The sequence below is a fragment of the Manis pentadactyla genome, chromosome 15 (assembly GCF_030020395.1).
Source record: "Manis pentadactyla isolate mManPen7 chromosome 15, mManPen7.hap1, whole genome shotgun sequence".
Taxonomy (NCBI): Eukaryota; Metazoa; Chordata; class Mammalia; order Pholidota; family Manidae; genus Manis; species Manis pentadactyla.
In genome coordinates, this window is record NC_080033.1 from 59,572,201 (window position 1) to 59,584,383 (window position 12,183).

The 12,183-nt window shown below is 37.4% G+C and overlaps 1 protein-coding gene across 3 annotated transcripts in view; it reads left to right on the forward strand.

Moving 5' to 3' along the window:
• The window catches only part of PHLPP2 (PH domain and leucine rich repeat protein phosphatase 2), a 68,259-nt gene that overhangs the window by 24,120 nt on the left and 31,956 nt on the right, over nt 1-12,183 (forward strand). For all 3 annotated transcript variants that reach the window (XM_057493379.1, XM_036926927.2, XM_036926926.2), the window contains exon 4: nt 9,200-9,390. In XM_057493379.1, coding sequence (XP_057349362.1) covers nt 9,200-9,390 — 191 coding nt within the window. The remainder of the gene's footprint in view (nt 1-9,199; nt 9,391-12,183) is intronic.

The following is a 12,183-nucleotide window of genomic DNA, read 5'->3' on the forward strand; positions in this document are numbered from 1 at the left end:
TAGTATTAATGAGGCCAGGGTCATAAGGGCCTATTATAGTTGCTGTGTTTGTGGGATATAAAAGGTGCTGGTATGCCAAGCACACATTATGCAAATGCTAGGTATAGTCTTGCTAGAGAGGGAGTGCTGGGGGAAACTGAGTGGAATGACTAGCTCAGTGTTGAGGAAATAGCGTACTTAACGAAAGATGAGTGCAGCATGATCAACCACAGAGATTAAGACAGCATATTAATCAACTCTTTGTGTATGAAGAAATGGAGTCTAGAAGGCATGATTTGCTAGTGAAGTTGTAGTTCTAGGACTGCATAGCCCAGGAAGCATAACTTGCAGCCTGGCATCTTCTATACCATATTCTCTGCACACATTCTTTAAGACCGTTTTGTCCAGAGAGCATAAACACAAACAGGAAACCAGATATAAAAGAATCAGAATCCCATAGTATGTTTCCATTCATTTAAAGTTCGAAAAAAGGCAAAACTCCACCATATTGTTTAGAGATGTGTGGCAATACTACTATCCATCAATATCTGTTCTTTCCTTCTTCCATAGTAATAGAATTGTAGCTGGGCATGTGACTGTCTGGGTGTACTTCATTTCCCAGCCTTTCTTGCAGTCAGGTGTGCACGTGACAAAATTTTCTTTAGTGATAAGAAGTGGAATTGTGTAACTACCACGTCTATACCCGGTTCCTAAGACCTCCCATGCATGCTTCTCATTGCTCTTTCTTCTTCCATGTGCTAGGATGGCAACCATCAGAGCAATATCTGAAGTCATGTGTTGAAAATGGCAGAGCCACTGTCAGCCTGAGTTTCTTGATATTGTTGACTTCTGGCAACTCAACAGTGCCTACCCTAACAGAGAATTACCATTTTTGTTGTGTTTGAGCCATCATATGCTCCTTATTACAGTAGTTTAACCTGCTGTAACTAATATAGGATGCATACATAAGATGCAAAAATACAAAGAAAGCAAGAAAATTATTATTATAAAAGTCAGGAGAGTTGCTGACCTCTAGAGTGGAGGGAGGAGGATGTGATTTCTTACAAGTAGATTTTTTGAGTTGGTACATTATATTTTTAAAATTTTGACTTAATATTCCTACATTGCACAGATGGGCATATCGTTGTACACTTTCAGCAATAGAATTTGAGGGTACTTATTTCTTTATATCTTTGTCAACATTGTGTATTATTGTTAAAACTCATCCTTGCTCCAAATTACAAAAAATAGTATCTCATGTTAATTTGCATATTTTAAACTTCATTGTTAAACTGTAGGATAACAGCATAATAAAAAATATCCCACCACCCTTTATACAATTACTTTTATGATTACACATTTCTTAGTCTTATTTTGTATGCATATTTTACATTTGTAATTATTGTGTCCATATATTTATCTTTTAAAATTCAATTTTTAATTTAGTGAAATATGCACATAGTCTCATTATCTGTAGTGTTTTAATCTCTTATAATCACCTCCCAAGCCTATTCAGTGCCTAATAGATAACCCCAAATATCAATTTGGTGTATACCTGATCATAATTTTTTAACTTACTCAATATGTATTTTTAGAAATGCATTTTGTTTACATAAATGGTATCATTTGATACTGGTCTTCATGCTTTTTTCACCCAAATATATGTGTTGCAGATAAGAGGTCTCTCCTTATCTGTCTTTTATGTGCATTTCTTTAAGCTGCATGCTAGTGAATATCATGTATGTATTATATTTTACATAAGTATTTCCCAAGTGATGAACATTATAATAGTCCCTCCACAAGTGAGGGAAATTGTTTGGTACTTGTCTTTCTCCACCTGGCTTATTTCACTGAGCATAATACCCTCTAGCTCCATCCATGTTGTTGCAAATGGTAGGATTTGTTTTCTTCTTATGGCTGAAAAATTTTCCATTGTGTATAGGTACCACATCTTCTTAATCCATTCATCTACTAATGGACACTAAGGCTGCTTCCATATCTTGGCTATTGTAAATAATGCTGCAATAAACATAGGAGTGCAGATGTCTTTTTGAATTGGGGATCTTGTTTTCTTTGGGTAAATTCCTAGGAGTAGAGTTACTGGGTCAAATGGTATTTCTATTTTTAGTTATTTGAGGAACCTTCATATTGCTTTTCACAATGGTTGAACTAATTTACATTCCCATCAATAGTGTAGGAGGGTTCCCCTTTCTCCGTATCCTCACCAGCATTTTTGTTCCTTGGCCATCCTAACTGGTGTGAGGTGATATCTCACTGTGGTTTTAATTTGTATTCCCTGATAATTAGCGACGTAGAGCATCTTTTCATGTGCCTGTTGGCCATCTGATTTCTTGTTTGGAGAAGTGTCTGTTGTAACTTCCTTACTATCTAACAGTCTAACTTAACTCACTTAGTACTCTATTACAAACACAATCTAAAGGTTCTTTTTTTTTCTTTTCCTCCTTTTTCTTCCTCCTCCATTCTTTATGTATTAGGTATCATATTCTGTACTCTGTTTATCCCTTGACTGACTTTGGGGGTAGTTGATTTCACTTTGCATTTGCTTAGTAATTATTTGGTCTACTTTATTTAGTGTGGTTTTATTTTCTGTGGTGACAGCTATTTATTTAGCCTTAGGAACATGTCCATCTATAATAGTCCCTCCAAAATACACTGTAGAGATGATATGTGGGAGGTAAATTCTTTCAACTTTTGCTTATCTGGAAATTGTTTAATCCCTCCTTCAAATTTAAATGATAATCTTGCTGGGAAGAGTATTCTTGGTTGGAGGCCCTTCTATTTCATTGCATGAAATATACCATGCCACTCCCTTCTGACCCTGTAATGCAAATATTGTTCTGTTTGGATTGGTCACACAGTTCTCTCAATATTCTTTCATTCCTAGAGATCCTTTTTTCTCTGTGCCTCATCTTTTTTGTATTCCTCTTCTCTAATTTCTATTTCATTTATTTTCTCCTCTACTTCATCTAATCTGCTTTTAAATCCCTCCATTGTATGTTTCATTTCGGATACTGTATTTTTCAGCATTTGTATCTCATTCTTGAATTCCTCCCTGAGGTCTTGAATATTTTTCTGTAGCTCTATGAGCATGTTTATGAGTTTTATTTTGAAATCTCTTTCAGGATGATTGGTGATTTCAGTTTTACTTGGCCCTCTTTCTGGTGTTTGTGGGATTTTGGTTTGAACCAGGTTCCTTTGACATTTCATATTTGTGGGTGGTGCCCTCTAGTGCCTAGAAGCTCTACTCTCTGGAGCTGCTTAGCCCCTGGAGTGATGGCGGGGGTTGTAGGTGAGTGGTGCTGCTGCCTGCCAGGTGTAAAGAGGTCTTTCCTGCTTCCCAGCTGCAGTGCCTGCCTCCACTGCCAGGGCCAGTGGACCGAGTACTCAGGGAGGAGCCTCTATGCTATGCCTTTGTAGCTGCCATAGGTGGGGGTGCCATCTGGCTGGCCTGGCGCCATGACGGAGGCAGCACTTTTGTGAGCTGGGGCCTGCCGGGATGAAGGGGCGGGCAGGCTGCATATCGCATTAGGGTGCCTCAGGGCTGCATTACCAGCCAGGGGGATGGAGTGCCCGAAGCTCCTGAAAGTTCCCAACCTGCTGGGCCGAGTGCACCAGGACAATTTTGTCCACCTGTCCTTTCTGAGCAGCAAGCTCTGTACAGTCCTTGCCACTTTAGCAGCCCTTTCGCTGTTAGGAAGTCTCTCAGACTGCCCGCCTTTCTTTTGTCGCACAGTGGCCAGTTGTGGCTACTTGTTCTCCACAAGTGGCTAGAATCTCAGTCTCTCCGAGTATTCTGCCTGTCTTAGCTTTCCAACCCCACTAATCTCCAGAGCACCATATAATGTAGGTTCATGCTCCTCGAGCAGATCTCCAGGGCTGGGTGTTCAGCAGTCCTAGGCCTCCATCCCCTCCCTGTTCCGTTTCTCTTCCAACCGCTGGCGAGCTTGGGTGGTAAAAGGAATTGTGTCCCACCGGATCACGGCTTTGGTACTTTACCCTTTTCCGTGAAGTCTGCTTTGTTCCCCAGGTGTAGGCAGTCTGCCGCAGCATTCTTTCCTGTTGCTCTTTGTTGTATTTGCTATATTTTCAAAGTATATGTGGTTTTGAGAGGAGGTTTCTGTCTCACCTCTTACACTGCCATCTTTAATCTCTCTCAGCACTTAGTTCATTTTAATGAAAACTGGTATTTAGAGGTTATACTTGGGGCAATAGAGGTACTCAGTGGTGACAGGGTTTCCCTTGATTCTTCTTTTAGAAATTTTTTTTAAGTTACAGAAGCAATCCATTTTCTTTATTGAACATCTGAAAGTATAAATACATAGGAACATTAAAATTATCTCTTATTTTCCACTTAGAATCTTGGCTTTTGAGATATTAAAACTATTCTATAATTAGAACTATTTGACACTCCAAATAGTTCCTAGAACTTTCTCATTCTGGTTTTTTTTTTTTTTTTATCACTTTAAGAAGATCAGACACTTGAGGCACTCTGGATATCTAGCAACCCCCCCCCCCAAATTAATAATAAAATAGCATGTTATTTCATATATAAATAATTTATCCAAAACAAAATTGAATGTTCCTTTCTGAGAGTGGTGGTGGATAGATTTAAGAGTTTTCTGTGTAATAAAAAATAAAGAATAAGGCCAAGAAAAAAGAGACTCAAAATTATACATGAGTTGATATAACATCTGCTTAATGTAAACTTTAAAAGAAACTGTTAGCCACTGCTGGTGGGAATGTAACCTAGTTCAACCATTGTGGAAAGCAACATGGAGGTTCCTCAAAAAACTAAAAATAGGAATACCATTTGACCTCGGAATTCCACTCCTTGGAATTTACTGAAAGAATACAACTTCTCAGATTCAAAAAGACATATGCACCCCTATGTTTATCACAGCACTTTTTACAATAGCCAAGGTATGGAAGCAACCTAAGTGTCCATCAGTAGATGAATGGATAAAGAAGAGATGGTACATATACACAATGGAATACTATTCAGCCATAAGAAAGAAACAAATCCTACCATTTGCAACAACATGGATGGAGCTGGAGGACATTATGCTCAGTGAAATAAGCCAGGTGGAGAAAGACAAGTGCCAAATGATTTCCCCTTATTTGTGGAGTATAACAACGAAGCAACACTGAAGGAACAAAACAGCAGCAGACTCACAGACTCCAAGAAGGAACTAGTGGTTACCAAAGGGGAGGGATGTGAGAGGGCGGGTGGTGGGGGGAGGGAGAAGGAGACTGAGGGGTATTATGTTTAGTACACATGGTGTGGGGGGCTCACGGGGAAAACAGTGTAGCACAGAGAAGGCAAATAGTTAATCTTTGGCATCTTACTACACTGATGGACAGTGACTGCATTGGGGTATGGGTGGGGACTTGATAATATGGGTAAATGTATTAACCACATTGTTTTTTCATGTGAAACCTTCATAAGAGTGTATATCAATAATAGCTTAATAAAAAATTTTAAAAAAAGAGACTTAGGCAATTTGGAAGTCTGAGAAACTATAATGAAGTCCCATTTTTACATAATCTAGCCAGCTTTGTAGTAGGTGATACTGTTATAAAGATAGAAAAGCAAAATTGCAGAATAATGATTTCTTAAAAAAGCAAGTTTATTAAGATGTAACTCACATACCATAAAAGCTACCCTTTACAAGAGTACAATTCATTGCTTTTTAGTATATTCAGAGAGTTGCACAGTCGTCACCACTATCTTATTTTAGAACATTTTCATCACCATAAAATGAGACACTATATCCTTTAGCTGTCATTTCCCATTCCTTACTCCCCCAGCACCTGGCAACCACACATACGTTTTCTGCCTTTATAGACTGTGCTGTTCTGAACAGTTCATATAAAAGGATTATATGTACGTGGCTTTATGTGACTGGCCTCTTTTACTTAGCATAATGTTTTCAGGGTCCATCCTTGTTGTAGCATGAATCAGTACTTCATTTCTTTTTTATGACTGAATCATATTCCATTGTATGGATATACCACAATTTGTTTATGCATTCATCAGTTAGTGGACATTTTGCTTGTTTCTACTTTTTGGCTATTGTAAATAATGCTGCCATCAACAAAGGTTGTACGCAAGTTTTTGTGTGTACATATTTTCAGTTCTCTTGGATATAGATCAAAGAGTGGAATTGCTGGGTCATATGGTGATTCTATATTTTACCTTGTGAAGAACTGCTGGACTGTTTTCCGAAGTGGCTGCAATATTTTACTATCCCACCATTAATGTAGGAGGCTTCCAATTTCTTTATATCCTCACAAACACTTGTTATTGCTTATCTTTTTTTTATTATACTCATCCCTGTGGGTGTGAACTGATATCTCATTGTGGTTTTGATTTGCACTTATCTAGTAATTAATGAGGTTAAGCATCTTTTCATATGCTTGTTTGGAGAAATATCTATTCATATCCTTTGCCTATTTTTTAATTGGGTTATGTCTTTTTATTGCTGATTTATAACAGTATTTATTCTAGATCCAGGTCTTTTATTAGATATATGATTTGCAAATATTCTGTCCAATTTTTAGAGTCATCTTCTCACTCTCTTGATAGTATCTGTTGAAGCAACAGGTTTTATTTTTGATGAAACCCAGTTTATATTTTCTTTTCTGTCACTTGTGCTTTTTGTGCTAAGAAACCATTGCCTAACCAAGGTCACAAGATTTTTTCCCCTTGTTTTCTTAAGAACTTTATATATTAGTTTAGCTTTTACTTTTAGGTCTATGATCCATTTTGATTAATTTTTGTATATGATGTTAGGTTAGGGACCCAACTTCATTCTTTTGTATGTGGATATCCAGTTGTCCCAGCACCATTTGTTGACAGGACTGTTCTTTCTCTGTTGGGTTATCTTGGCACCCTTGTCAAACAGTTGTCCATACTGTAGGGGTTTATTTGAGAACCTTCAATTCTGTTCCATTACTCCATGTCTGTCCTTAGTCAAGACTGTATTTTATATGCCAGCTTCTTACTTTATAATCAGTTTTGAAATTGGGAAATGTTTGTCCTCCAATTTTCATCTTTTTCAAGATCATTGTGGCTCTGCTGAGCCCAGTGCATTTCTATATGAACTTTAGTATCAGTTTGTGAATTCCTGCCTAGATGGCAACTGGTATTTTGATAGGGATTGCACTGAATCTGTAAATCAGTTTGGGGTGTTTTGCTATCTTAACAATATTAAGATTTCTAACCCGTGAACACTGGATACCTTTCTATTTATTTGGGTCATCTTTAACTTCTTTCAAATATGTTTTGTAGTTTTCAGTGTATAAGGTTTACACTATTTTCATGGTATTCTTTTGATGCTATTGCAATTATAATTGCTTTCATAATTGCAGTTTTGAGTTTATTGCTCACTCGTAGAAATACAATTGATATTTTTTTAAATCTTACATTCTGCAACCTTGCTGAACTCATTTATTAGTGGATCACTTTAAATTTTGTACAAGATTATATCATTTGCAAATATAGTTTTTTTCTTTCTTTCCAGTCTGATACTTGTTTTTAATCTGTAAATTTGAGGTAAATGGGGACATCTTCAGACATGTCTAGCAGGCAATTGGTTATATGAAATCTGAACTGAAGGAAGATTGAGGCAGGAGATAGAAATTTGAGGACCTATCAACATATGAATTACTCAGTTTTAGGGATTAGAAGCCAGATTGAAGAAAATAGAGTAAATAGGAAGCGAGGTAACAAACATAACTGACACAGAAGCACAAATAAGAAGAAAAGTCTCAAAAGGGCAAACTCAAAATACAGAGTTTCTCAGAATACAGTTTGTGGACTGTCTGAATTTAAATAACTTGGGGGTACTTCTTAAAAATACCTTTTCCTGTGTTCCATCCTGGACCCTCTGAATTAGACTCTCTGTGGGTTGGTCTTGGCGTTCTGCATTTTAAGATAATTCTCAGATAATCCTTGAGTGCATAGGAATTGGAGAAACACTGAACTAAAGGAATTTTACAATTGAGACTGAGAGGGAATGGGAGAAAACTTGATTGCTTTTGTAGCTCTGATAAAAACAACAAGGTGGGAGGAGTTGAAGGGTGAGAAGAGAGAACAACTGGACTCCTTGAGGAAGTGGAATTTAGAATATAGACGAAAGGACTGACCTACAGTAGGAGAAATGGCTCTCCATGTATCTAGTGTTAACATATGATGTTATAAAGCTTTAAAGTAATCTAGCCCATTTACTCATATTACACGTGGGAAACACAGTTAAAAAGGCAAAGTGATACTCAAGTTTTTGTAATCAATTGTATAGTAATACTGAGTGCAACCCAGTTTTCTCAATTCCCAGTGAATTGCTGTTTGCGCACCTCTTACTATTGCTGCTCCTGTTCATTTCTGTTTAGTTACATGTCTGTTTTCAGTAGTGCTTTAACCAAGAACATCTCTCTGTTCAGTGTATCACAGTCATATAAAGATTTCTAATGGGGAGGAGGGTGCCAAAAGAAAGAGAAGCTCTTGTGTGTACATTTCAACTTCTACCACCATGATGGGGATAGATTGAAATACCAGCCATAAGCTTTTCCTCACAAGGAGTAGAAAGATGAAGGATTGAGTACAAAACTAGAGTACTCTCATAGTCATTAATTTCTTCCTTCTGGAACAGATAATCATAACATAGTGGCTCTCTTTGCATACTACTTTTGTACCTAAAACTATGCTTAGTACTTTGTATCCATCATCTTAAAGTTTTTAAAAGAACTCCCTGAAGGTAGGTAGTATTAAGATCCAAACTGTACAAATGAAGAAGTCAGGCTCAGTGAGATATAAAATAGTTCAAGGAAACAAGAGTGAGTGGCAGAACCAGGATTCAAACTTGAGTCTGAATGTGTGACTCCCAAGTCCATGATCTTAACCACTCTTCCATAAGGTCTTTCTCTGTTTATATGGGAGATACAGCTTTTGGAAGAAGGATTAACTGGCATTCAAAGTAAAATCTTGCTCTCTAGATCCAAACCATAGTACTCCCACTATGTAACTTCAGTGATGGGTAACATTTTAGGACTGATACCATATTTGGTAATTCTTACATTGCTTGGTTACGTACATTTATAAACAAGGCATGCTGAATGTTGATATAATACTTTCTTTTTCCCTTTCAGTATTCTTACACTACTTTAATTGGTGGCTTCTCAAGTACTGTTTCCTTTTCAGAAAAACCATGCCAGGTGGACCACCTGGACCGAATCCTTCTATCTGGAATCTATAATGTGCGCAAGGGAAAGACCCAGCTGCACAAGTGGGCTGAGCGCCTAGTTGTCCTCTGCGGCACCTGCCTCATCATTCCCTCAGTGAAGGATTGTCAGACTGGAAAGGTGCACATTTTGCCTCTGGTTGGAGGAAAGGTATGACTCACAAAGATGAATTAGTCTTCACTTGAGCATCTTAATTTTAAAAAATTATACGTGATTTTTATAGTTTTTTCCACATCTTTTCAAAGAAGCCAATGTGAGTATTATTAAAGATTACATCAAAAAGTTTGTGTTTTAGAGTTTGCTTAGGTTTAAACAAAATAAATTGACTCAGGCTAATTTAAGCATAAAACAGGTTTATTTATATCACAGACTTCCTGGGAGGTACAAAAGCTATCCATTCCCCAATGCAGAATCCATTTGTGGAAGATAACCCTGCTTCTACTGCTAGGCCCGGGATGCTGGCACTGGGAACACCAACAGTAGACAGAGGATCCTACCACAATAGGCTCCTTTGGAAACTAGAAGTAGCTTCCAGCGTCCATCACCAAAATAGATTCTTGCCAGTTTCTCCTTTTTCTCCATTAGACCAAAATTCAGAGTCTGGGGTAGTCAGAAACCCCTATCCAGCAGCCAGGAAAGTTGCCACTCCCTGGATCTGTTCTAGAGAGTTTCCTGTCATAGGAAAGGACACAGATCAGTTTCAAGTCAGTCAAATAGAATAAGATGACTGGAAGCACTTATGTTCATATGAATATGAAGCTATACATAATTTTATTTTGAATCTTGAATATCATAAAATTATTTGGATTTAAGAGAACTTGTAGACAAAATGACTGTGAATTCATGCTTTGAGACATCTGATCTGATCCAGATGCATAACAATATAGATAAAATAAATATATTTAAAAGGTAAATATAAAGTCATAGCTGGGCTTAGGAATGTTAGAATAGAAATGTAAGTAGTGAGCAAGTATGGATCCGAGGGCCTACTGGGCTCTGGGTCTGAAAGGTTGTGGCAACCCAAGAGATCAGCTGCTTTAAGTATTTGGGTCTAAAAGTATTCAGCTCATGTTAGAGAAGCTGGCCCAGGCTTATTGCTTGGAGCGAGGAGATGAGTGGTGCTCTGTGCTGAAAAAAAAAGAAGGCAATCAAGCTGTAGAAAAATCGTCCAAAAACCAAAACCAAAAACCACTGTTAACCGCTGACTACAACCACAAGTTGTTTCTAGCTGTGGTCCTAAAGAGGCAGGAGGACCCAGCTGTATGGCCTGTGACCAGGAAATGAACAAGACCCCCCACTGGCTTAATGAATGCGTGTGTATAAGCCAGTATCGACCATGGGGCAGGAACCTACCACTACCAATATGAGACCTGGCTCAGGTCTTGGGACTGAAGGACAGAGTGAAGAAATTAAGTAAAATTTCTTCAAAAGGAGAAGGTGAGTGAGGAGAAGGTTCCTCTGTTGCATCACTAGTAGATTAAATTTTTGTTCAGGATAACAGTATGACTAAGATTTAAAAAAAAACCCAAAAAACCCCTCCCCAACCTCCCTTGTAGATAGTGATGGCTAGTAGATATAAACAAAAGTTTCCAGGTGGGACTTCTGGGAAAACCCTTTAAAATGGGACAGACATGACTGGCTTGACTATTTGCCTACCCTTCCTTCCTTTATGGAACACAGTCCCGCCGTGTTGGAGGTAGAGCAGTCATATATGGTAACCGGGAACTGCAAGTACCTGAGGGTGGCCATCTGGAAGGCAGAAGGCACCTGGGCCCTGAAGGCATTGTGGAGTTCCTGTACAAGTCCTGGACTGATTCTCATTTTCTTTAATCCACTGCTTTACAGCTCAGTCTAATGAACTGATTACTGGAGAAATTCACATATAAAAAATGTAAAAGAGCCCTTAAGGGAGATGCCATTATACATCTAATAGGATTCCAGAGATGGAAGTAGAGCACAGAGAAACAGTATCTAAAGAAATAATAGTTGAAATTTTTCTAGAAGTTAAGGTAAACATGAGTGTTAAGATTGAAAGTACATTGGGTACTAAGTAGGATAAATAAAGATACAACTGCATAGTAGAACATGAGGACAAGAGCAAATCATAAAAGCTTTCAGAGAGAAAAAGATGCCCAATAAAGAATTGACAAGCTGACAACAGTCTTCATTTCATCAAAGAATATACTTCTAAAATGGCCACCAAAAAAAAAAAAAAGAGAGAAAGAAACAACAAGGAAAGTAAATTCAAAGGGAAGGCATGAGATATAAGAAACAATGACAAGTGCAGACATTGATAAAGTATGGTGGTAAATTTAATCATGATTAAATTTTTCATATTTTCAACATAAATTTAAATTACTAAAGTTGAAACTACCCTGAATTGATACTCAAGATGTGGTGGGTATGTTCAATAAGTAAAGTGTGATGCAGTCTTGGGATAAGAAAGTAGAAACACTAGAGAACTTTAAAACTTTACTAGAGAAATTGTCAAGTATGAATTTAAGAAATGTTAAGGGTAATCACTAAAAGTAGAGGGGAAGGAGAATATAAAAAATTCTGAAATACTAAAAGACAGGCAGGAAAAGAGAAAAGGGAACAAAATAATATGATAAATTATCACAAAAATATAGTGATAGAAATAAATCTAAAATAGTAATCACAATAATTGTTGTTGTCAGATTGTTACTTAAAATCCTACGACTTGCTGTTTATAAGAGAATACCTAAAATTTAAAAGAGAAGGTTAAACATAAAATGATGGAAAAATTATACTAGTCTATTAGGAACCAAAAGAAAATCAATGTGGTTATCTTAATGTTGTATGAAAGTTTGTATGTGACATTACGCTTGTATCCAGAATACGTAAAGAACTTCTACAACTCAGTGATAGAAAGAAAAATGACCTAGTAAAAGACTGGGCAAAATATTTGAATAGCTCCTTTAC